General features: G+C 52.6%; 1 protein-coding gene across 2 annotated transcripts in view; it reads left to right on the top strand.

Moving 5' to 3' along the window:
- ABCC1 (ATP binding cassette subfamily C member 1 (ABCC1 blood group)) overlaps nucleotides 1–26,622 on the top strand; it is a 126,439-nt gene that overhangs the window by 12,084 nt on the left and 87,733 nt on the right. For both annotated transcript variants that reach the window (XM_070484871.1, XM_070484870.1), the window contains exons 2-3: nucleotides 23,756–23,932; nucleotides 25,618–25,743. In XM_070484871.1, coding sequence (XP_070340972.1) covers nucleotides 23,756–23,932; nucleotides 25,618–25,743 — 303 coding nt within the window. The remainder of the gene's footprint in view (nucleotides 1–23,755; nucleotides 23,933–25,617; nucleotides 25,744–26,622) is intronic.

Genomic DNA, 26,622 nt, shown 5'->3' with positions numbered 1-26,622 from the left:
TAGACTCGGTCTGCACGTTGCTGAGTTTGGTAAACCCTCTGATTCGCTTGTCACTCTGTTGTCCCCCGGGTGACCGTGTATCGCTGACACTTCACATCTGGAGCCCGCTCGTCGGTTTCAGGCCCGTTCCCGCAGATGCCATCGGATCCCCAGAACGGCTCTGAACTGGAATTCAAGATAACTGCCGCTCCTTGAACGCCTTCTAGAAATTAGGGAGGAAGATGCTGAGAGCTCCCAAAGCCGATGAGGTTGCAGTCATCCCCCTTCTGCCGGGCAGACCCTATCCATCCGAGGGCGTGTTTCGGAAAGAACACTGTGCTGGCGCGGAGGCTTGCTCTCCGGGGCCAGGCGGAAACCATGGCCTCCTGGTGACCGTGTGCTTTGGGAAAGGGCTGTTGTTTGTTGAGTGGGAGGTTTTACTGCCTTTTCTCTGCCTGGGTTTGGCAAAAACAACCTGGCATGGGAAAGGAATGGGGGAGACAGGCAGGTGGGGAGTGTCAGATGCATCTGCTGGAGTTTTCAGGTGGCTTGACAATTACCCTCGTCCCCCCAGTGAAGTTAATCAGGTGGTTGTGGTGCTGGAGTGAGGAGGTGGGGCCAGTTTCTGCCTCCCGCCTGGGGTTAGCTTGGCTTAGAAGCAAGGACATTTTTCATCTTTCCTTCTTGATTCTGGAAACTTAGAAAAAAGCCTCTGGCCGTCCCTTCATGGGCAGCTAGATTGGAACAAAGGCCGGGCCGTGCATAGCACTTTTTACTGAATCCAGGAGGCTGGCATTGCGTCATCCCGTCCCAATGTCAGCGATGCTGTGCTGCGAAACGCGGCCAGCAGAGATTGTAGGATGCGCTGGTGGTGAGACGCAGACCCGTGTCAGAGATGGGAAGATGGGAGGCAGCACGGATCTGAGGACTGAGGCAGCACGATCAGAACTTCCCGTCCCTCCTCTCCTCCCCCTGTCTTCTGTGTATTTGTCCTTTTATGGTTGTGGGTCCTGTGCTAAGTGCTGGGAACACGTACGTGGTGAGGGACACACGCAGCCTCCTTGTCTCATGAGGCCACGGCTGTAAAGATGCTTAGAGGAACGCAGCAGCACGGGGAGCCTGGGTAGCCCCTTTTGAGATCCTCGTTCCGTTGTTCGCCAGCTGTGTGACCTTGGATAAGTGACTCCACCTCTCTGTGCCTCCCTTTTCTCATGTGCAAAATGGGGGTCATGGTAGTGCTTACTTCATAGAGTTGTGAAATTAAATGAGTTGATGAACATGCTCATACTATGACTGTTCAGCCCTGTCATCATTACCTTACTGTGCCTGGTCATGATGATTATTGGTATCTTTATCAGTCCCCATTCTGGTCCGAAGCGAAAGCCGAGGACCCAAGAGGAAGCCGAGATAGAAAGTCCTGGACGGTCGTGTAGTTCCAGGTTGGCCCCGAGGTAGCCGTGGTTAACTTCTGGTCCTCTGGGTCGCACGGCCTCCTTGGCTCAGATCAGGAAGCCTTTTTCTTCTGTGCCTCAGTTTCCGCATCTGTGAAACGGAGAATAGTCAGAGTACCTGCCTCCTGCTAGTTTTGTCTTAGGGATTGGATGTGGCCTGCGAAGGGCTGCGATCTGTGCCTAGGGCCTTTTAAGGATGCGCTGTGACGGGGTCTAAACTTCTCCATGGAAAAGAGGTGCCTCCCTCCCCCTGCCGCCTTGAGCACCGTCTGTTCCCTGGACCCCGATGGCAGCTCTTAGGCCGTCCCAGTGCCCGATGGTGCCATGGCGTCTTGGCTCTCGTTCTTGGTCTGCTTGCACACGTCGGGTACAGATCTCACCAGAGAGCCTGAGCCCCGGGTGGCCAGCCTGCCCCGCTTGCTCATGGCCTCTCCGGGGCTGGAGGTGGCCCCCACTGTGGTCCATGATGCAGGGGTCATCTTCAGCGGGGTCCCGTGCCCCCGTGTGCCCAGCCCTGGCCTGCCTGGGAGCCGCTGGCTTCCGCCGTGACGGCCCAGCGCGTGCGGAGCGCTCCTTTGCTGGCTTGTCTGAGTTATTTCCTTTGGCCTCCTGCCCGGGGCTGGGATCCTGGGGTCACCGGCGGGACGGAGTCACTGGCTTTTCCATGTTTTTCTCCTTTGCTCTTCAGGTCGATTATTCACCCCTTCTTTGTTTGTTGAACAAGTATTTAACAGGCACCTACTGTATGCAGATGAATTAGAAGGACGTGGTCCATGGACTGTTCTGAATGCTTTTATGGATGCTGATGAGTCTGTCCCCATAAGAGCCTGTGGGGTTACTCCCATCTCGCGGATGGCGAATGGTGGCAGAGATGTCCCCCAGCTGGCAGATCGCACAGCCGGTCAAACCCAGGCCGCCTGGCTGCAGAGCCTGGCCGGCACCCCTGCCCCGTGCCGCCCCGTAGACATTTGGGTGCTGAAGGAGATGCGTGGGCTTTGGTCCTAGTGGATAACGGGGCAGAGGGGGCCCTTCACACAGCTGAGGCCTCTCTCCCCCAGCTGGTATTTGAGGCCACACTGGAAGGATGAGGAGGAGCCGGCCAGGCCAGGGGCATTCCAGGCCCAGAACAGCCCATGGGAGGCCGTGAGATGGGAGAAGGCTGGGTGAGTTTGAAGAACAGGGGAAAGGCTGTCACAGCTAGAGCGTCAGCGGGCGGGGGAGAGCGTTGTGGGCTGATAAAGAAACTGCGATATGATAATAACAGCTCACACTCATATGGTCCCAGGAACTGTAAAGAGCACTTTCTGTTTCCTCCTCAGAACAGTCCTGTGAAGTTGGTAGACTGTTAGTGTCATACAGATGGGGAAACGGAGGCCCAGACAGGTTATGTGACTTGCCCAAGACCACACAGCGGGGAGGAGGTGGTGATAGGCCTTGAGCCCAGGTCTGCTGCTCCAAAGCTGTGTCGTGGACCCCCGAGTCGTGGTGCCCCTTCACCAGTGCCGGCGCCGGTCCGTCTCTGCTCTGATGCTGCCTGGCTCGGATGAGGGAGCACAAGAGTTCGGAGTAGAGAGGGGTGGGATGGGGAGAGGGGTGAGCCGGGACACTCCCTGGGCTAGAAGGCTGTGGGGTGGGGAAGGGCACGGGGTGTCTCTGAGGATGCTGGTGGCTTTCCCAGTTTCCTCTTCTTCTTGGCCACCCAAGAGAAGGGAATGAGCCGAAACTCACCTCCCACTTTCACAGTTCCTCAGGTTTTGCAATGTGTGGTGATGTGGCATTTTCTCACGAGAATCCTCAGCGAGGCTTCATTTGCCTCCACTTAACCCGTTTTCAGGCCCCGGCCTGTCCTCCCAGCCCTCTTTCTCGCCCGTTCCCCTCCTGGCCCTCCGTTCCACTTTCTGATGTGTGTAGTCATCGTCACGTGCGCAGCCACACGTTTCTGTCCGTGACAGGCCACGCACGTGACGGTGGGCCCGTCAGATAATAGTGAACTGTCGCCTGCTGGCGTCGTGGCTTATGCAGACCTCAGCAAGCGCCTCAAAACGTCGGAAACCATGGACCCCTGAAGACCAAAAGGCTTTCATGAATAGAGAGGAATTTTCATGGTACATTATCTGCTTTCACGCAAATCTAGGATGAAAAAAGAAACAAACCAAGCAAGACACCATGGACGTGTTTCCGAATACAGTGACAGCTCCCCAAGAGGAGCCTCAGGCAGGTCCTTGAGGAATATTCCAGAAGAAGGCCGTGTTCTCGTAGGAGATGGCAGCTGATGGCAGCTCTGTGCATGTTACTGTCCCTGCAGACCTTCCAGTGGGACGAGAGGTGGAGGCGGAAGGCAGTGACGTGGATGGTCCTGAGCGTGTCGGCCTACTCTGCCGTGTGTGTTCGTGTCTCAGTTTTTAAAAAAACGTTTAAAAAGTAAAAAATTTAAAAAATAGAAAACTTCTAGCCTAAGGCTATAAAGAAAGAAAATATTTTTGTGCAGCTGTACAATATCTGTTTTTTTTTTTTTTTTAATTTTTTCCTTCTCCCCAAAGCCCCCCGGTACATAGTTGTATATTTTTTTTAGTTGTGGGTCCTTCTGGTTGTGACATGTGGGACGCTGCCTCAGCGTAGCCTGATGAGCAGTGCCATGTCCGTGCCCAGGATCCGAACCGGCGAAACCCTGGGCCGCCAAAACAGAGCGTGCGAACTTAACCACTCGGCCACGGGGCCGACCGCTGTACAGTGTCTTTATGTTTTAAGCTGTGTTATTACAAGAGAGTCAAAAATTAAAAAAAAAAATAAAATGTTTATAAACTAAAAAAGTCGCAGTAAGCTAAGGTTAACTTATTGTTGAAGAAAGATATTTTTTTATAAACTCGGTGTGGCCTGAGTGTACAGTGTTTCTAAAGTCTTCAGTAGTGCCCAGTGATGTCCCAGGCCATCCCGTTCACGCACCACCCGCTCCCTGACTCGCCCAGAGCAGCTTCCAGTCTTGCAAGCTCTGTTTGTGTAAAGTGCCCCATAGAGGTGTACCTTTTTTTAATCTTTTATGCTGGTTTTTTTTTTTTTTTTTTTTTTGGTGAGGAAGATTGTCACTGTTTTGTATATGGGATGCTGCCGCAGCGCAGTTTGATGATCAGTGTGTAGGTCCACACCCGGGATCTGAACCCGTAAACCCCGGGGCTGCCAAAGTGGAGCGTGTGAGCTTAACCGCTATGCCACCAGGCCAGGCCCTGTACCCTATTGCTATTGTCCGTTTCTGTGTTGAGATGCACAGATACTTAGCATCGAGTGCTCAGGAGAGTAGCGTGCTGTCTGGGTTTGTAGCCCAGGAGCGATGGGCACCAGAGCCTGGGTGTGCATCTAGGTATGTGTAAGTGGACTCTGCGATGTCCACACGGTGGTAAATTGCCCAACAACGTATTTCTCAGAACGTGTCCCGTGTTCAGCACTGTGTGCGTGTATTTACCTGCCCTGAGCTCGTCCAGCGACAGTCTCGGATCCTGCTGTACCCTTCTCTTGGAACGCTGTTCCCCTGTCTCCACATTGGCACATCCTGGCATCTTGGCCTTCCTTAGATTCTGCTTGCTTCCAGAAGCCTGCTCTGAGCTCCCGAGTGGTAATCACAATGACGACAGTAACTTGCACCAATAGAGTGGTTGCCGGGTACCCTCTGTTGGCATGTGCGTGACTTTACCTCTATTTTCTCAGGGGGGCAGGCTCTGCGGCAGTGAGCCAGCCTGCTGGCGTTGCAGTCTCCTTCTGCTGCTTATAGGCTGTGCCACCTTGGGCAAGTTGCTTTCCCTCTCTGTGCCTCAGTGGCTTCCTCTGCAAAATGGGAACCAGAGTACCCCCTTCAAAGGATTGGGGTGAAGATGAAATAATGTAATGTGTGGGTTTAGTCTTCACGATGACCCCGAAAAGCAAGTATTGCTGTCCTTGCCGTGTGGACGAGGTGTGCCTGTGAGTTTTGTTCCCCTTTGCTTTGAGCATGAACCCCTCTCTCTTCCCTGGATGCTCTTGCCGTTCATGTGTGTCTCTTTGATGACACTTAGTGCTTTCAGAATCTTGGTTGTAGCTGTTTGTGTTCCTGTCCCACGTCCTGTACAAGATTGGGAGCCTCTTAAGGGCGGGATACAAATGTGGATGTTTCTGGTTCGACTCCTCTTACAAAGCAGGGCTCCGTGCGTGTGTTAAATGGACGGATGGGCGGGTGGGCAGGCCTTCAGAGTACTGGGCATCGGTGGTGGGAGTGGGGCCAGAGGGAAGAACTGTTAAGACAGCAAGGGGGGGGGGTCTCAACGAGGGCGATCGTGCCCCCAGGGGACATTGACAATGTCTGGAGACGTTTTTGTTGTCACCACTTGGGGAGGCGGGTGCTCCTGGCATCCAGTGCGTAGAGCCCGTGGAAGCTCCCAGACGTCCTGCGTGCACAGGATGCCCCCACGACGGGATTACCTGGTCCCAGGTGTCAGTAGTGCCAAGGGTGAGAAACCTTGATTAAAGGGGACGTGTAATCTGGTTACAAGCAAGATAGCGACGGGGAAAAGACATCGCATTAAAATTTTTTTAACAAATGCAAATGAGTCCTGTCTAGATGAGGCATCCTCTTACTGAGGCGATGAAATGAGGTCTCTGTGTATTTATTTTTCTGGAGGGCAGTGTAAGGTAAAGGACAGCATATGTAGCGTGAAATTTGCACAGTCTAATGACCCTGGGTCTTATTCATCTTTTTTTTTAACCGCTTTATGGAGATGTAATTCACATGCCATGTAATTCACCCCTGGAAAGTGGACAGTTTGGTGGCTTTTAGTCCAGTCGCAGAGTTGTACATCCGTTGCCACCGTCGTTTTGGCCCTTTGTCATCACCCTGTTCATTCATCTCTGGGCCCATGAGAGCTGGAGGGCTGTGTGCGTGCCGTGACTGTCCCTGGTGTCGGCTGCATCCAGTTCATGGTGTGTCGAGGCCCGTTGTGGTGCCTGTTCCTAGAGCCCACAGGTGCTCGCGCAGTGTCACGCACTGCGGGGGCGAGGGTGACATCTCGAGGTCCCAAACCTGGGCGTCCTCTGCCCTCGAGGAACGGACAGTTGCGGGGTGAGCCAGAAATGGAAGAAATAATGTATGAAATAAATAGCATCAGATCGAGCCGTATAAAACTGCCGGCATTCGCTGATTTTCAATCTACATCCGGGGTTGGCAGACTTTTTCTGTAAAGAGCCAGGTGGTAAATATTTTAGGCTTTGTGGGCCAAGAGGCAAAGTTGTCTTTTACACTGTACAGTTGAAACCGTGAACTCCATCGCTAGTTTGGGAGTTGTACAAAGCGGGGAGGGGGCCGAATTTGGCACGTGGGCCGGAGTTTGCCCACCGCCAACCGACACAAATGGCAATTTGTCTCGGTTCATCTTAGTCATGTATATTATACATAATGTATTATATACTATAGTGCATGTTCTATAACATAATATAGAGTATTAACTAAGATGATATGGAAAACATTGGTAAATAAATAACACTGGAAAGAAATATTTAATGACAGAGTTTGGTCAGCGCTCTGCAGGAAATGTACAGTCTCATGAGGTGATGAAATGATGGATTTGACGTGTTTGAGAAGGTCGTGGGGTGGTGGACTGGCCTCCCTGAGAAAGGGCTGTTTCGGCCGAGACCTGAAGGTTGCCTCTGAGCTGAAGTCAGGCCAGTGAGGGGAAAGGCTGCTGGCAGAGCGAACTGGCTGTGCAAAGGCCCTGAGGCAGAGTCGTGTAGGAACAGTGAGTTGGGGCTTGACCCAGAGGCTGCGGTGAGAAGTTCGCTCTCGGTCCTGAAAAAGTTGTAGGCAGAGTGTTGTGGGTTTGGGATTGCAGCTCAGAGCCATCCCCTTGCTTGTTGTGAGGTGGATGGATAGGAGGCGAGTCGGGCTAGTTGTGAGCAGACTGGGGTAGCTGTCCAGGTAACCCAATAAATATTTATCAGGCGTGGAATGCATCGAATGAATCCCCTATCTCCAAGTGGTGCGCCATTTTCTCTTTTATTATGTCACATGAATAAAAAGATTCCTGTTTGTCAAAGGCCGTGGTTATGTAGTGTTCCAGCAAATCCACACGCTGTCAATTTCCGGGTGATTTCTCTCCCTTTCAGTGTCGAGACCAGTGCCGTCCCATAGAAATATAACACAGGCCACATAAGGAATTAGAGTTGTCTAGGAGCCACATTAAAAAAAATTAAAAAGAGGGGGCCAGCCTGGTGGCACAGTGGTTAAGTGTGCACGTTCCGCTTTGGTGGCCTGGGGTTCGCCGGTTCGGATCCTGGGTGCAGATGTGGCACCACGTGGCAAGCCATGCTGTGGCAGGCGTCCCACATATAAAGTAGAGGAGGATGAGCACGGATGTTAGCTCAGGGCCAGTCTTCCTCAGCAAAAAGAGGAGGATTGGCAGCAGATGTTAGCTCAAGGCTAATCTTCCTCAAAAAAAAAAAAACTTCATAATATATTTTATTTAACCCAATATATGCAAAATATTATCATTTCAACATGTCATTCATGGGGTGTTTTACATTCTTTTTTTTCCCACACTAAGTCTTTTCAGTCTGGTGTGTGTTTTCCAGCACATCGTAATTTGAATTGGCCTCATTTCCAGGGCTTGGTAGACCCACGAGGCTGGCGATATATTGGTCACTGCGGGTTCAGATAATTTGTCATTTTGTTAAAATTTAAACGTTATATGGTATTATAATATTTACAGAGCTATAAACCTCTGGGAATACAGATTCCTTCACTTGGTGGTTTTTTCCAAGCTTTATTGAGACGTTATTGACATGTGTTGGTTTAAGGTGTACGGTGCGATGGTTTGATACCCATATGTGTTGTGAAATCATTACTACACTAGGGCCAGTTAATGCTTCTATCCCCCCCACATAATTACATGTCTTCTTTGTGATGAGAACATTGAAGATCTAATCCCTTAACTTTGGAGTACATAGTACGGTATTGTTAATTATTTCGATCCCCAGAACTTAGTCATCTTCTAACTGGAAGTGGACGCCCTTTGACCAGCATCTCCCCATTTCCCCCGCTCCCAGCCCTGGGAACCACCACTCTGCTCTGTTCCTGTGAGCTCAGCTTTCATAGATTCCACATGTGAGAACTTACAGGATTTGTCTGTGTCTGATTTATCTCCCTTAGCATAACGCCCTCCAGTTTCATCCGTGTTGTTGCAGAAGACAGGATTTCGTCCTTTTTGTGGCTTATTAATATTCCGCCGTGTGTATATGCACAGCACACCTTTATCCACTCGTCCATCGATGGACGCTGGGTTGTTTCTGTGTCTTCGCTGTCGTGGCTAATGCTGCCGTGAACGCCGTGTGGATTTCTCTTCGAGGTCGTGATTTCGTTTCCTCCCGATATATTTAGTGATGTTGAAAGACCGACTTCTCGTCGGGATGGCTAGGTCACCGTGGATCAGCATTTTTGTGATTCTCTCTGTGTGTCTCCAGGTTGGTAAACTTGACCTGCGAGGCTTGTGAATGGCTGGGTGAAGCCCTGTTGATCCAGGGTGAGGCTTAGCTTAAGGAGTCATTTCTAAGGGAATTCAATGTGTCACTGTTTGAAATAGCAAAAGATTGGCAGCAGCCCAAGTGGCGGGTGGGGGTCGGGGGGCCTGGTGAGCACGGCACGCCCCGTCTGTCCAGCACAGCAGTGGGCTCCTTTCAGAAGGCAAGAAGCAAGGACAAGGCCAGCCTCCAGGATGCCGTTTTTAAGTGAAAATAGCAAGAGATACCTGGCATATTTGGCTTGATATCTTTTGTGTAAAGAAAGGGAGAAATAAAAGTGCGTAGTTGTCTTTGCTTCTGTTTGCATAATGAATTCCAGAAGGATATGCAAGAAACTTGTGTTTGGATCGGGGAGGGGGATGGGAGGGTGTGTACAGGACCAAGCAGAGTGGACAGGGCTCATGGCGGGGAGGGCGGCAGAGGACCTTTTTGCTGTTTACCCTTAGAACACCCACCTACGTCTGGACACGCATGCACACACAGATATTTCCGTTTGTTGTATATTGCCTAGTGAAGTGAAATTTAGAAATCAGTGTGTATTTTCCATTATTCCCGGCTCCCGTCCTTCAGAAGCACGTCCTCAACTGGGCGTCCAGAGAGGAGCTAGGAGGGCCCGGGAGAGCAGAACCCGGGGCCCCACAGACACGTGCTGGGGCCGAGTTTGATGCGAGGCGGACGAGGGCAGGATGAGGCAGGACAAGGCAGGGCTGCGGCCGGCACGAGGGTGTCCAGGCCAGAACGAGGGTGTCCAGGCCAGAACGGCTTGGTGAGGGCGCAGCCGGCCGTCGTCTCCTGCTGGCTTTCTGAGTGGCCTGCTGTGTGAGTTTCCTGTGGCCGCTATAACAAACGTAGTGGCTTAAAGCAGCACCGGTTTACCCTCTGAGAGCTGTGAGGTGAGAAGTCCCAGCTGCAGGGCTGGCGTTCCTCCTGGAGGTGCCGGGGGGGAGCGTCCATCTCCTTCCTTTTCCAGCTTCTAGAGGCCGCCCGCGTCCGTGACCTGTGGCCCTGCGTCACTGACCTCTGCTCTTGTCGTCACATCTCCTCCTCTGATTCTCACCCTCCTGCCTCCTCTCCCTGTACAATTCCCTGAGATTCCAGGGGCCCACCTGGATCTTCCAGAAGGATCTCCCCATCTCAAGATACTTAATCACGTCTACAGAGTCCCTTTCGCCACGGAAGGTAGTGTACTCGTGCATCGTGCCCGCCGCAGCGGGCCGGTGTGGTTCCTGGGGCACAGCGGGGGCTCGAGACATCTTTGTCGGATGGACAAATGAGTCACTCACTGAGGCTGGAGATGTGGAAGGGCATGGCAAGAGATGGTTCTGGACGTCATCTCAGTAATGGCAGTGGCATTGATTGAGCGCCTACTGTGTGCTCTGGCCCATGTTTAGTTAAGTGCCTGTTTGCGTCCTCTCTTTATTCTCACTCTGCAGGTGTGTATATGATAGATAGCGCGCGCGGGTGTGTGTGTGTATAGATTTCCTTTATCTGTTCCACTTGCTGTCTCTCCTGTCAGCTGTCAGCTCCAGGAGGGCAGCCCTAGGCCGTGCTGTCCCCCGCGGGGTCCCCAGCACCTGGGAGCTGGGCTCGGAACATGGGTGAATGCTGCCCGTCCTGTCCCTAGACGTATTCCCGTGCCTGGCACATGGCTGACCTCTCACAAGTTCCTGGAACGGGACCACACGGAGGATTGTGTGAAACTCCGGAGTCTGATGAGAGGAGAGGAAGTGGCTGGAGATGAGGGCCGCGAAACGATCAGGGCTGGACGGAGACCGTGAGGACAAGTGTGGGCGTGGCAGGGAAGGGCCTTGGCGAGAGGCCTCACGGTGCTCGCTGGGAGGGTTGGGGTCAAGGCAGGTCGGAGCCAGCTGCCCGCTGCTGACATTTGGACACCTGTGATGGGCAGCTGTGGCCACGTTGTCTGCTCTGCGCTGGCGCTCGGTTGAGAGGCCCCCTGTTAAGGAGTCTTGGCTTTCCATGTGCTTCGTCCCTTTCTCCTCAGGGGCTTCAATTCTGCGTCTTGGGCGTAGGGACTCAGTGAGGATCTGGCCCTGCTTCCTGGGTGCTTGGGTCAGTACTGTCTGAATGCTGCCCTTTCTCCCCTTCCTGAATATTCCTGGGCTTTATTCTTAGTTCTGTTGAGTCAGAGGGTGAGGGCAGGCCAAGCTCAGCCCGGCAGCAGCCTGGGCCCTTGCTGCCAGCGGGATGCTGGCACGGGCACCCTTCTCTACCCCACGCCACTCCTGGCTGCGCTTGCCTGTCGCCGTGGCGGGCGGGGCAGCCTCTGACCTTTTTCTGGACCTCTCTCAGGCCTGCGGTGGGGACGGAAGGCCCCTGCGGTCTGTGTAAACAGGATCCCAGTCCAGAAGCCCAGCAGGTCCCCTGACCGAGCGGCAGGCCCACAGCATCCTCCCCGCGGCATCATGCCCTGGGCTGGGTTCTGAAGATGGCCCGTTGCCTCGCGCCCCGGCCCCCTCCCAGGCTGTGTCCTGCAGGTCTTCCTTCCCTTTGTGCAAGGGTTCGCTGGAGCCGCTGCTCTGGGTCTGGATCCAGGCTCCACCGGGTCCTGCCCGGGTGCCTCACAGCACGTCCTCTCGCCTCTCCTTGCCTCAGTGTCCCTCTCTGTGAAATGGGAGGAAGCCGTGCCTGGCTCACAGGGCTCTGAGGGTGAGGTGGGACTGCTCCCCTGCTGATCCCACCCCTCGACTTGGTGCCTCCAGGCGAGCCGGTCCCCAGCCTGCAGCGGAGGAGTGGCTTGCATTGTTACTCCTGTGTTGCAGATGACGGAAATCAAGGTCAAGATCAGGGTGGGAGTGAATCCTGAATTTTCTGAGGGTCCAGAGCCCAGCAAGCACTGGAGACTGAATTCAAACTCAGGCCCTGGGGTCCCCTCCACTGGTGGTTGATGCTGCTGTTATATTCATTTTACTTCCTCCCCTCCGCCTCTCTCCCTGCCCCCCGACTCTTCACATTTGAAGAGGTAGACACACACACGGGTGTCGGCCCCAGGCCCTTTGTCCGTGCCATCTGTCTGCTTTGTCTGTGCTGCCCCCGGATCTTGGCACGGCTGTCTCCAGACCCTTCCAGTCTCTGCTGAAATGTCACCTTCCCGGACCCTCAGCCTGATATTTGCTGTCACCTCAGCCTTCCTCTTCATAGCAAGTGTTGCCCTTGCCGTTGTGTTTTTATCTGTGATCTTGTATTTTTAAGGGACTATTAGACGTTTAAGAGGGCGTGGAGTGTGTCCGATTTATCTGCACGTCCCCGTGATTAGCCCAGAGCTTGGCACAGAGCAGGTGCTCAATAAATGGTCATTGTGTGATGGAATGAATGAATGAAGGAATGAGTGAAAGAGATCCTGTGCTTGTGTGTGTTGGTCCGTCTCTTGTCCAGGAACTGAAACTGGAAGATTTGGGTCATCTCATTGAACCCTCCTAATAGTCCTGTAATAAGTGGGTTCTGGAATGAGTCTCGTTTCACAGATGAGGAACCCGAGGCCTGGTGAGGCCACTGCTGTAGGGAATGGGGACAGTTTTGCCTCCTGGGGACATTTGCCAACATCTGGGGACATTTGAGGGTCACAAGTGGCTGGGTCTGCCGCTCACAGCTCATGTGACCTCAGTTGCTGTGCCTGTGAAATGGATGTGATTATAGGACCTGCCTCCTGGCGTTGTTGGGGTGAAGACTGACGGGTGCTGCTGGTGTCTCGGGGGCAGAGGCTGGGGGTGCCACTCCCTCCGCATCCTGCAGTGCACGGGACGGCCCCCCGAGACAGGATTTTCTGGCCCTAAACGTCGGCGGGGCCGAGGATGAGAAACCTCGCTTTGGGGCACGTATCTGTGACCTCAGGGCCTGGAACTCAGACCCTGAGCCTTGCATTCATGACCGTCACCCTGGGCGATGGGGATGGCGCAGCTGTAGAAAACCTTCATGCCTGAGTCAAAATGCTGCTTCTTGGGGCCCGTCCGGTGGCGCGGCGGTTAAGTGTGCACATTCCGCTTTGGCGGCCCAGGGTTCGCCGGTTTGGATACCGGGTGCGGACATGGCACTGCTTGTCAAGCCATGCTGTGGTGGGCATCCCACATATGAAGTAGAGGAAGATGGGCACAGATGTTAGCTCAGGGCCAGTCTTCCTCAGCAAAAAAAAAAGGAGGATTGGCAGTAGTTAGTTCAGGGCTAATCTTCCTCAAAAAAAAAAAAGAAAAGAACAAAATGCAGCTCCTCCGTTCTGCGCAGATGAACTTGGAGTCCCTGAGGCCTGAGGACATCTAGTTCGCGTCCAGCTTCAATAACATTGTGTTCCAGCTGCCGCAGGCAGGACAGTGAGGCCACTGGCTCGCAAAGCCCTTCAAGTCCCCCGCACCTGGTTGAGAGCTGCTGCGGGCCTCTGTGTGGCTTCAGATCCCGGCCCTGCCTCTTCCCAGCTTTAAGCCTGAGCTGCTTCCATCAGCTCGCTGGGCCTCAGCATCCTCACCTGAAAAGGGGGGCTTTTCACCGTCCCGCCTCTGAGGGTGGCCGTGAGGTTGCAGCAGACTCGCGCTCGGCGAACTGCGCCGGGCGTGGCGTGTCAGCTCCCGCTGGCGTTACCCACAGCCAGTCAACGTGCCATTTCTCTTTGTTCCCAGCTCAGCATTGAGAACTTTCCACCCTCAGTTCCTGCTGGGCCTCTTTATTTATTTAAAGTTTGAACTCCTTTTGTTATTATTGTTTTAGAGGGAATACACGTGGAGTAAAAACTTCAAACGGTACAAAAGATAACAAAACAAAAACTAATAGTCGCTCTACGCTCGCCCGTGTCAGCCCTACCCCCTGGAAATAATCGCAGTTGGCTTTTGTTTTTCTTGTATCCGTCTAAGAAAATTTCCCCGTCTAGATGGGCGTCTCTGTCTTCCAATGCTGATTTTAAAGGGGGGGATAGTGGTCCGGGCGTGTGATGAAAAACGTGGACAGTGTTTTCCAGGTGCATAGAGGCGTCTGCACTGGGATTCAGATTCCCGGCTGTGCCGCTGGCGGGTTATGTGCCCTGGCCTCAGTTTCTCTATCTGTGAAATGGGTTTCCTTGGAGCATCTGCCTCCTAGAGTTACTCCTGAGGATTAGCCGTGAGCACTTCATCCGTCCTGGCACGTGCTGAGAAGACGCTTAATCACCCCCCACCTTTCTCTTTCCACAGATGGAAGCAGGCGGCACCTGTTCCTCCATTTCCTTCGGGTCTTCACTCAAAGGTCCTCTTGGCCCTTTTCTGTCCACCTGCTATAAAGATGGCGCCCCTCCATCCTCTGCCCCCTGTCTTCTTCTTTAGGACATTTGTCCTTTTTAGACGAAAGTAGAGTGGTTTGTTTATTTGTTTAGGGTCTGCCTCTTACGACAGAAGGCGACTCTGAGAGCGGGAACTTTTTTCTTCCAAATGGCGTTGGCGCGTGGCGGTCCCCTGATAAATAGTTGTCCACGGGGCGACAGAAACCCGACTGTTGTGAGTTACTGAGACAATTGAATTGGACGATGGATGTCCGGGCCCCAGGTCTGCCTGCTGCATAGCGGGTCCTTGTTACTAGGTAGCGTCAGAAGGGCTGTCACTCCCAGGCCTGGGTGACACTGAGCCGGAGTTCACAGTCGTCTCGCCTCCAGCCTGTGGTCCACCTGTCCTGCTCTCTGCAGCCTCCCCTCCTGTCCCCGAGTTGGCCAGCTGGGTCCTGGGCAGGGCTGTGTTTCTGTTGTCGCCGGAGGCAGGCCGTAGCCTGGTGTCCCTTTGGAAGCGGTGCTGGCCAGGCTGGAGCAGCAGATCTGGGGGACGCACCGAGGAGGCCCCAGCCAAGGAGATGCCTGGCACACGGGCGCTTCTGTGACGAGCCCGCTGAGCCGAGAGGACCGGGCAGCATCAGGCTCGGTCAGCGGGCGGGGCCACTTCCTGCCTGGGCCTGGAGGGCTGTGGTGGCTTCTGACCCAGCTGAGAGGGCGGTGGTGGCCCTGGGAGCTCCAGAGGGTGTGTGGGGTCGACCGGAAGAAACCTGCAGGGCTGTGATAGGCAGAGTGATGGCCTCCCCGAAGATGTCCAGTCTCATCCCCAAACCTCTGAATATGCCATGTTATGTGGCAGAGGGCTGGAGATTGCCGATGGACTCAGGGTCGCTCATTAGCTGACCTGGAGCTGGAACGTTGTCGTGGATTGTCTGGGTGGGCCCAGCGTGATCACGAGGGTCCTTGTAAATGGCAGAGGGAGACAGAAGAGAGGCAGCCGGAGAGGTGGCGGCGTGGGGACGGGCTGGCCTGCTGCTGGCTTGGAAGGTGGAAGGAGCCAGGAGCCAAGGGATGGGGGCGGCTCCCGGGAGCTGAAAGAGGCCAGGAAGCGGATTCTCAAAGGCTCCAGAGGGAAGGCAGCGCTGCCAGCACCCCGGGGCCGCCCGGGGAGACCCTCTGCGGGTTTCTGCCCTAGAACCACGTGATAAAAACGCGTGCTGTTTCCAGTCGCTAGATTTGTGGTGATTTTTACAGCAGCCAGTGGAAACTAAGACGGGTGCCTGGCTCTGAACTTGGGGCTCTTTTGGGGCCTCAGATCTTTCCCTTGGCCCAGACTTCCCCGGGGGAGAGGCGTGCGCTGCAGAAGACCCTGTTAAAGTTCAGATAGTCATCATGAGGGGCCAGGGTGGCTCGATAGGCCCCAGCCTCATCACTCACAAGCTGTGTGACCTTAGGCAAGTTAGTTGACTTCTCTGTGTCTCAGTTTCCTCATCTACCAAAGGAGGATCAAAACAGAACCTGCCTTCTCAGTGATCATGGAGATTAAATGAATGAATTTGCATAAAATGCATGGAAACAGTGCCTGGCACATAGTGCTCAGATAAAGCTAGGTGGTATTACTATTATCAGTAACAATAGAGGATTATCAGATTGAGAGTATGCTATAAACTTCATGTATTTTTATTACTCACATAAGGATTAAGGTTACTGACGGTAGCCCTTTGTTGAGTGTTAATTTATGACCCTGTGCTGGGCCCTGTGTGTATGTCATTTTATTTAATCTTCAGAATAGCTTTAGGAGATGGGTGTTCTTAGCCTTAGTCATAGATGAGGCTCAGAGATGTTAAGTAACTTGCCTAAGGTCACACGGCAAATAAATTGAGAGGAAAACTGGATCTGTAAGAAAAGAGTCAAGGGGACAGAGTACGTTTTTGGGAGGTGGAGTGATGCAAAGGAGGATAGGAAAAGGAGAAAACAGAAGGAAAGAAGTGGGTTCCAAAAAAGCAGCTGAAGGAGTTGTGAATAATAGTAATAATCAACATTTATATGGGCTTTTATGCTCCCCTGTGGGAGACATGGTAGTAGCCCCATTTTGCTGGTGGGCTATTTGACCCTCAGAGAGGGTGAGTAACTTACCGAGGAGTATGCTACGAGTAGAGGTGTATCTGGACCCTAAATTCACGCGTGTCGAATTCTGAATCATATTGTTATATAAGGGTTGACTCAGTGGATCAGAACTTGTGTTACTAGGAGGCTTTGCATTGTAAGTGAGAGCAAATCCATTTTAAACTTGTGTAAGCAAAGTGAATTTTTGGAAGTCCAGCAGCAGGGTGGGCTACAGGTGAAGCTTGATCCAGCAGCCCATGATGACACCAGGTACTGAGTCTCTTTCATCTCCACCTTTTATGATGTCAGCTTCATTCTCACACTCGCCATGGTGCTGCCACCCCTGCCTTTCCCCTCCCAGCCCTTGCTGCTTCTCTTGTAAATGATTGAGGCACCTGGAAACCCCACATCCTCACCCTGTGTTGCTGGGGACAGGAGAGTGTGTGTCCTTGCCGTGAGTGGCTTGGCGGGATCAAGTGTCCATTCTGGCACTAATCACCAGCATGAGAGTAAAGGACTCTGCTGATTGGCTGATGCTGAAGAGGACCCACCCCCTTGGGCTTCACCCCGAGTGTGTGGCTGACAGTTGAGGATTTGTTTATGAACAAGAGCCGGGGCTGTCGGCGGAGACGGGAAGGTGTGCGTGGGGGGTGGGGTGGGGACAACACCCCCCCTGCCCTATGGCCTAGGGAAGATCACTTATTTCCCGGTGCCTCGGTTTCCTCACCTGTGAAATGGGGAAAGCAGCCGTGCCCGCTCTAGTGAGGCCCGTGAGCGCTCAGAACGTGTTGGCTGTCCTTCCCCGGCCCAGAGAGGGAAGGGTGTGAGATGACACCACACAGCAGAAATTTTCTGACCTCCTGGAGCTCACGGGCCCGGCAGACTTGACCTTGGTCCCAGATCCTCAGAGGTCGGGGCTGGGGGTAGGGGAAGCTGTGGAAGGCGACGAACCGTTGAGGCGTCCTGTGAGGAGAGGCCTCGTCCCGGGGAGTCGGGGTGCACGTTCTCTGTTGGGGACCCCCCTGGGCCGGGTTCCCCGGATGCACGGCTCGGCCAGCGCTGGGGACCACTTCCAGGCTCGTGCCGCCCGGAGCTGAATTTCCATTCCCTGCATTGAGCCCGTGGATGCCCCGTGGGTGGGACCAGAGGGCAGCTTGGTTTCCGAAGCTCCCTGGATCGGGAGGCGGAGCCCCTGAGAAGAAAGACGGGGGTCCCTGTCGTCCCTGGGGTGGGGGGCAGTGAGGAGCCCTGAGCCCTCAGGGACCCTCCCTGAGCCTCCTGACGGCCCTCGCCATTCGCTCTTCCCCCCAGAGACCCCGAAAGAGGAGGCCACGCTGCTTATCTGCGGGGCTGTCCAGGGGATACCTTTAGACAGTAGAGACGTCACGGGTCCGGCCAGGGATGGACACGTAGGAGCCCCAGACACTCTTATCTTCACCGTGGTGACAGTTGTGGTCAGGGCCGCCGTTGGCGGTGGGCGGCGGGGACGGCCCCCAGTGGCTGTGATCCACAGAAGGGCAAGTTCACGTTCACAGCCAGATCCCCCTTCACGGCCTCCTCCCGGCTCTGCGCCATCAGGGCCGCCGTCCGGCTGGAGCGGGAAGCTGCCCCCGCAGGTCTTCCTTTGGTCAGCGTTTCTCTGACTTCCCCTGACCGAGTTCCAGGTTCCTTGGATGCTCCCCGATTTCCTCTCCCTCACGTCCTCACTCAAACTTTAACCTTTGAGCTTCCTGGCTCCGGGCAGTGCTGGTGGCGGTGGTGGCGATTGTTGTTACAGTCATGGGTCACTTAACGACGGGGACGCGTTCTGGGGAATACGTCGTTAGGCGGTTTTGTCGTCGTGTGGATGTCACAGCGTGCGCTTACACGCCTGGGTGGTACCTGCTGCACCCCTGGCTCCGTGGTACTGACCTGGGGACACCGCTGTGCGTGCGGCCTGTCATTGGCCAAAACGTGATGCAGCACGTGATGTAATTGTTGGTATCTGCTCCTAATGGCCACCACTTATTGTCCCTGCACTGCCAGCTCTGTGCAAAGCACACGTCGTCCCGTTTGACGCTCGCGGTCCCTTCCAGGCCCGTGTGTTTCCCTGACCGTTTACCGGGGAGGAGACTGATATCAGCGACCTGCCCAGTCTCACAAGAGGTCAGGCCTGAAGTTTAGTTCCCATCCGCCTGGACCACAAACCCAGGGGTCCTTTGCAGATTCTGCCTGGATGGGTGAGTTTTTAAGAAGCCAGGCGCGACTTGGGTCACTGGTTTATGCAATAACCTTTGGGCACCTGCTGGGTGAGAGGGACAGGAGTCAGAGGTCAGTACAACACCATCCTTGCACTGAGGTCCTTGCAGGACAAGAGGTAGTGACGGACGTGTAAGAAAATCATCGCAAAGGTGAGGGGGCCTGACGGTTTGGGGAGTGAGGAAGAGGGCTTCTCAAAGGAGGTGTCTATCTGAGTTGGGTTTTGAAGGATGAGTAGGAGTTTGTTATGGGAGAAAGACATTGCAAGCAGAGCAACCATTCATTTGACCAGCGGCTGGGAAGTGCCTTGAAGGCAGAGACCGTGGCCTTCCTGAGTCTCCAGTGCTGTGAATAATGCCCAACACACACGTGGAAAATGCTCCTTCGAGTGAATGCCTGAGTTGACACACTGGGGAACAGGACAGGAGAAAGTGTAGAAGCAGATGGGGCTTGGATGTGGGAGGCCTCTTGCTCCGTGGCAAGGATAGGCTCTCCTAGCCACTTGGAGGCAGTTACCCAGAACAGAGAGGGCCATGAGGTCATCTCATTTATTAACATGAGTATTTCAGTCTAAGGGTTTCCTCTGAGCAGGAAAACCTAACTGCCTTTATTTTTATGTATTTATTTGTTTTTTTTTAAAGATTTTATTTTTTTTTCTTTTTCTCCCCAAAGCCCCCCGGTACATAGTTGTATACTCTTAGTTGTGGGTCCTTCTAGTTGTGGCCTGTGGGATGCTGCCTCAGCGTGGCTTGATGAGCAGTGCCATGTCCGCGGCCAGGATCCGAACGGATGAAACCTTGGGCCGCCGCAGCGGAGCGTGCGAACTTAACCACTTGGCCACGGGGCCAGCCCCCCTAACTGCCTTTAAACATGAACAGAAAGATCTTCTGTTTGGTGGGCAGTGTCTGTCGAGCTTTTAAATGTACGTGCCCTTCGAGCTGGCAGGTGCACTTCTAGAAAGTTCTCTTGCAGATGTGCTTGCTCGTGTGTGAAGCGAGGCGCCTGGCAGGTGATGTGTTCCTTGTCGCGTGTTTGGTTTGTAAGAACAGCCTTGTGCTCGGTCAGTGGGAGACCGATTAAAGAATCGGGTCATTCTATTCCCAGGGAGTACAAAGCAGCCAGTACAGAGGAGGAGGGAACTGTTCCCTTGCAGTTCAGACCTGTTATTAAGAGAAACGGGCAAAGTACACAGCAGTGTGTGGAGGATGTGTCCTTCCATTCGATCCCAGAAAAGATATGTTTATCTTTGTTATGTATGCATAAAACGTTTTCTGGAAGGATGCACGAGAAACTGATATGGTTGCCTCTGGAGAGAGGAAGTGGAGGGTTAGGCACCAGGATGGGAACGTGGCTTGTCCCTTCTACTGTTTGTTTAAAAGCATTAAAATTAAGCTATCTGGAATAAAGCATATCTATGCAACTTTTAAAGATGAGTTTCTAACATAGTTAAGTAAAAAAGCAAAGTACAGAACAGGTCTGTATCATGGTACCTCTTGGGGAAACAGAATACATACACTGTATTTGGACAGTGTCTGGAAGAAAACAAGACATCAGCGATGGTGGTTTTACCTGTGGGGTTGGCTGGGGGGCTGCAAATTTAGGGAGGAAGATTTATGTTTTACAGTGTATCTTGTGTAGTTTGGAAAAATTTTAGCGCATAAATGTATTACCTATTAAAAATAAATTAATACACAGAGGGATAGATGTGGATGGATGCTTGGGTGGGTGGATGGATGGATGGATGCATAAGTAGGGGGATGAGCGGGTAGATAGATGGGCAGATGGATGGATGAATTGGTACGTGGGTAGGTGGGTGGATGGATGGATGGATAGACTAGTGGATGGATGGATGAATGCCTAAGTAGGGGCATGAGTGGGTAGATAGATGGACAGATGGATGGATGAATTGGTATGTGGGTAGGTAGGTGGGTGGGTGGATGGATGGATAGACTAGTGGATGGATGGATGGATGCATAAGTAGGGGGGTGGGCAGACAGACAGACCAGCAGATGGATGGATGAATGGATGCATAAGTAGGGGGGTGGGTGGATAGCTAGACAGGCAGATGGATGGATGGATGAATTGGTACATAGGTAGCTGGGTGGATGGATGGACGGATAGACTAGTGGATGGATGGATGGATGTATAAGTAGGTGGATAGATAGATGGGCAGATGGATGGATGAATTGGTACGTGGGTAGGTGAGTGGATAGATGGACGGATAGACTAGTGGATGGATGGATGGATGTGTAAGTAGGTGGATAGATAGATGGGCAGATGGATGGATGAATTGATACATGGGTAGGTGGATGGATGGATGGATGGATGGATGGATGGATGGATGGATAGACTAGTGGATGGATGCAGAAGTAGGGGGGTGGGTGGGTAGATAGACGGGCAGATGGATGGATGGATGAATTGGTACATGGGTAGATGGGTGGATGGATGGACAGATACACTAGTGGATGGATGGATGGATGCATAAGTATGGGGGTAGGTGGATAGATAGATGGGCAGATAGATGGATGAATTGGTATGTGGGTAGGTGGGTGGATGGATGGATGGATAGACTAGTGGATGGATGGATGGATGCATAAGTATGGGGGTAGGTGGGTAGATAGATGGGCAGATAGATGGATGAATTGGTACGTGGGTAGGTGGGTGGGTGGATGGTCGGATGGAGAGACTAGAGGGTGGATGGATGGGTTTACGGATGGGTGGGGGGTGTGTCTGGATGCACGTGTGAATACGTGGGTGTAGAAGATAACCTTGGCTGCAGGGCGGAGGACTCAGTGGGTCTGGGAAGGATTCGGAAGCTCTTGCAATAGTCCAGGGGAGGAATAGTTAGGTTATTGAAATGTGTCACCCGTGAGCCGAGCTTCTTGTATACGTAACTGCATGTATGTAGTCCCCGCGTTGTTTTCTCTCTAGAAGGGCCGGTTCCTTTCAAAGGAGCTTTTCTGGCAGCTGCGCGGGAACTGTTGTGTGTTTAATAACCACCAACAGTTTAATCCCTTCTTCCACCATCACTTTAAGAGTGACGAGTGCTGTGAAGCCAGTTAAAATAATCACTGTTTGACATAAATCTCTCCTTGCTTGAGCAAATTCGCATTTACAAGACTGACTTCCAGTTGCCCAAGTTCACGGTGGTGTGCCCTTTGTCCTTTTTAGGGTTTCTTTGTGGCTGGAAGTTTCCTAGCTACATCTCTTTGTGTGTGTTGACCTTTTAAAGTTTACTTTATAATGATTCCTCGTTCTTGGTTCTGGAAAAATAACCGTTTATGTCAGTGAATAACTATATCTCTGAAGAATCCATTCAGGTGCTTTCTTAATACCTAGATCTCACTTTTTTTTTAAAGTCAAATCCTTCATTTTTTTTTTTCCCCATCTTAGCCATTTTTAAGTGTCTACTCCGGTGGCGTTAGTATATTCACATTGTCGTGCATCACTGGGTCTCCTCTTTGAAAAGCTTGGAACGTGTATTTTGATCAGATGGTCAGATGTTTCTTTAAGTGAAATGATCTCTTTGTTCTCATCACCTTCTCTTTAACGTCCGTCGATGTGACTTTAGAGCTTGCAGAGAGCCATACGATTCCAGGGTCCTTGGCCGTCTCACTTAGCCGATTGTGGGAGGCCTATTGGGATCAGAGACGTCTGGAACCATCTGGAGAGCGCGTTGTCAGTGGTGGAGAAAGAAGGCCAGGAGCGAAGTAGGCTGCGTGGGGACTGGGGCGCCTGGACCTCATCCAGAGACTGGCGGCTCCCCAACACTCGCTGCTGGTTGGGAAGCAGGAATGTGGGCCCAGCGCTGCCAGATTTTCTGATTTTTTTTAGAAAAGCCAGAAATCGTAATTTTTATATGAGATTTCCTGATTGTAATTGTTGGCAGCTAGTGTCAATGTTTTTAAAGCCTTCTTAAGAACAACAGTAACAACAAACCATCTGTGGGCCACATTGGCCTGAGGGCCACCTGCTTGAGACCTCTAAATTTATCTGACCTAATCATGGTAGAGAAAAGAAAGTGAGACCCCCAGGACAGGGTAACAACTTTTCCCAAGGTTGTCTAACTGGTCGGTGGTCAGATCAGGACTTGAGTTAAATTCGCCATCATGGCTGTCTACCACCTGGTTGAAGTTTATTCTCAGGCAGAGAGACCTCATCCATTTATGTATGTATCTTTCTGTTTATCTGTTTGGCACAGCTCTAACAAAATACAGGTGATTTCTTACAAAATAAAAGTAATTAAAACGAATTTGTTTCTGAGGCTGAATAGCTTAGTGGTTAAATGCCGGGACTCTAGAACCAGATTGCCTGGGTTGGAATTTGGCTCCAGATCTTTCCATCTGTGTGATGCGGGACAAATCACTGAACCTCTGTGTGCTTTAGTTTTCCCTTCTGAAAAAGGAGTGATAAAGTGCTTACAGAATCAAAGGAGATAATGCGTTTAAAGAACTTAGAATAAGGCCTAGCACAGAGAACTGCAATTCGGGTGTTACCCATCCTGCTGCTCGGGCTGCTAGTGGTGGTGATGGTGATGGTGATGAAGATGGTGGTGGTTGTGATGAAGATGGTGGTGGTTGCGATGGTGGCCATGGTGGAGATGATGATGGTGCTGATGGGAGTGATTGTCACAGTGATGAAGATGGTGATGGTTGTGATGGTGGCCATGGTGGAGATGATGATGGTGCTGATGGGAGTGATTGTCACAGTGATGAAGATGGTGGTGGTTGTGATGGTGGCCATGGTGGAGATGCTGATGCTGCTGATGAGAGTGACTGTGATAGTGATGATGGTGATAGTAATGGCATTGATGGTGATGGTGGTGGCAGTGATGGCGATGGTAATGGGGATTGTGGTGATGGTGATGAAGAATATTAGAAGGTTCTCGATTCATGAGATAGGAAAGTAGGAATGATTTGCATAACTGAGGCACTCTTCAGTTTACAGGAGAAAACCCTCAGGATTCCTTTAGATGGCAGGCCCCATCTTTTGTGCAACACTGGAACTTGCCACACTTCCCAGGAATTTGTCTGAGACTTACCTTTCTTCCTCATTCCTTGTTCCATAATCTTTCTGGCTCCTGACTCTCGCGTGTTCTGCCTGAGAGGAGCTCGGATGAAGGGGTCCTGTGTGTTTTCTTAGGCCCCTTGGCAGCTAGTTCTGTCCCTCACTGGTGCGTCCGGTTGACCCGCGCCCGTGTTTGTGCCCGCAGGAGTGGAACGTCACCTGGAACACCAGCAACCCCGACTTCACCAAGTGCTTTCAGAACACCGTGCTCGTGTGGGTGCCTTGCGCTTACCTCTGGGTCTGCTTCCCCTTCTACTTCCTCCACCTCTCCCGCCATGACCGGGGCTACATTCAGATGACGCACCTCAACAAAGCCAAAACTGTAAGTCACCTGGGCTCTCCCGGGGGCGGGGCCTGGGTGGGGCGTGGCGAGTGGTGGAAACTGACAGGTTTCTTTGACTTCCTTGGCCCTGAGTTCCTTTTTCTAGAAGACACCGTAATAAGGTGGTCGATGAAGCTGCGGCTCTGGATTGGGACATGGGTTCCGATGTCTGCTCCGCCACTTACGAGCTGTGTGCTCTTGAGCAAATTTCATAGCCTCCGCAGCCTCAGTATCCCCATCCTTACAATGGGGATGTAGGGTCCATCTCAAGGGATTATCAAGAGGTCTTCCTATTATTATTCACTTTTTCTGACTCATTCGAGAACAGCCGGTCCATTATCCCTTGATTCTTCAGGGACTCTTTCCTTCCAAGCAGAAAGTGTCTCATGTAACCACGTGCAGGATATTTAATACGGACACAACGCTTTTTAAAAAGTGTGCTGTCTGTATTCCAGTGTGTCCCTTGTCCCAGTACTCTTCTTCTAGCATCCCACCCAAGTCGAGGATCGAGTCCCAGATCATACATGACATTTAGTCATGTGGTCCCTTTAGTTCTCTTAAGGACGGACGTGTCAACTTTCCTTGTGTTTTGTGACATGGACGCCTTTGAAGAACACGGGCCAGTTACTGTAGCATGAGTTCCTCCGCTCGGGCCTGTGTGATGTTTCTGAGAACTACAGAAGGGAGGCGTGTCTTTCTTAGGCTGCCACGTCTGGGGTCGCATGATGTCCACCTGCCCCGGTCTCTTCATACTGCTGGTGTCTACTTCCCTGTTCTTAACTAGATCTGTTGTCTGGGAGCACTTTGTTCTTTTCTAAGGGAACATTGTCTCCCTTTAAAATGTAAACCAGATTTTGTCCTTGCCTTGTTCAAAAACCCTCCTGGAGTTTCTTACCTCAGGGCATAAAATCCGGAAGTCCTGGGAGGGGGTGGGGAGCAGCTGATCTGCCTCCAGGCTCCTCTTCAGCCTCTCCTACCACGAGCATTCTTCATTTCACAGCAGCCACAAACCCACTCATGTTCCTACCCCAGGGCCTTTGCACTTGCTGTTCCCTCTTCCTGAATTGTTCTTTCATTCAAATAGTCACTTTTGGCTCTTCACTCAGATGTCACCTGATGGGAGAGGCCACCCCCGACCACCACCCTGTTTTATTTTTCCTCTTATCACTGTTACTCTCTGCCATCATATTATGTATTTTTCAGTTTGTTTCCTTCCTCTACACTGTCAGCTCTGCGAAGGCAGGGGCTTTAGTCTGTTTTGATCACTCTTGGATGCTTGGCACCTGGAGAAGTCTATCACCCATCGTAGGCCCCCGAGAAATGTCAGCTGGAGGAACACTGTTGAAGGAACGGCTGTTGCGTGAGGGCCCTTGTGCAGGCTGCTGGGGTTGCAGGCACAGCCAGGCTGTCGAGTGAGCTCTTGAGTGATCAGGTGCTGGGGGTGTAGTGACCAGACAGAGTCAGGGCTGGGGCGCGGGATGGGACGGTATGCTGGTTCCAGAGCAGCGTGTGGTGGCTCACCCTGCCTCGGACTGTCCATGTCGCAAAGGATGTCTGCTGTGTCCGAGGACCACGGCTGGTAATGTAGGAGCTGGCTGGTGCCCCCGAGCCCGAGCTTGGTGCAGAGATGCAGGGGGAGGTTCCGGCGCCTTCCGTTCTCAGACGTGTGTGTCCTTCTCTTCCAGGCCTTGGGATTCTTGCTGTGGATCGTCTGCTGGGCAGACCTCTTCTACTCTTTCTGGGAAAGAAGTTGGGGCAGGTTCGTGGCCCCCGTGTTACTGGTCAGCCCAACCCTCCTGGGCGTCACCATGGTAAGTGGGAGCCGTCTCTCCACCAGGCAGCGCGGAGGCCAAAAGGAGTGGCCGGCATTTAGAAATGAGAATATCTCGTGGTAAAAATCCAGAAATCTGGCTTCTCTTGAAAAACTCAAAAAACTCATGGTTTTCTAGGGCAGCAGTTGGATGGAGCTGAGAAGTGACTGCAGCCTTTAAAGGGAGCGTGTGCTGTTCAGTTTGCCACAGTCCCCACCGCGCCCTGTTGCCTCTCCCGCCCCCCACCATGGAGGCTGAGTGGCAGCTGCCATCTTTCATTGCTCTTGCTGTCCTCTGTTCTCGTGCTGGCCAGCTCGGTCGTTTATATCGACTTCCTGGGACCTCGTGGCCTCTTGAGTTTCTGGGCTCTGGCATAGCGGGTGGGATGTCAAGCTGAATAGAAAATAGCTCGGCCCCACGGGGTCCATAATTTAGTGGGAGATGCAGACAGGGCGGCTGCTTCACTGCAGCTGACGTGTTTTGAGTACTTCCAGTGTGCCTGGCGCTGTTCTTGGTGTTTTATGTGTCTTGAAGTTAGAGTTTATCTAATGCTCACAACAATCCTATGAGGTGGGTACTGCTTTGTCCTCATTTTACAGGTGAGCCGACTAAGGCACAGAGGGGTTGAGTGTCCTGTTCAAGGTCACACAGCTAATACGTACTTGAGCAAGGGTCGGTCCCCTCAGAGGTTGTGGTTTTTAGCCCCTGCATTCCACAGCGATGTGCTCCGAGTTCAGGGCCATTCCTCCGTCGATAGCGCGTGCCTTGGTGCCTCTGGGAAGCCTGGAAGCTTCTGGGCCAGTGTAGCTGTTGAGTGGTGTGGAATGAGGAGGGAGCAGGTTTGGGGCAGGACGTTTTGAGCAGGGAGAACAGTGTGTT

Source organism: Equus asinus, chromosome 14 (genome assembly GCF_041296235.1).
Source record: "Equus asinus isolate D_3611 breed Donkey chromosome 14, EquAss-T2T_v2, whole genome shotgun sequence".
In the NCBI taxonomy this organism is placed as follows: domain Eukaryota; kingdom Metazoa; phylum Chordata; class Mammalia; order Perissodactyla; family Equidae; genus Equus; species Equus asinus.
This window is presented reverse-complemented; position numbering and strand designations above follow the sequence as displayed.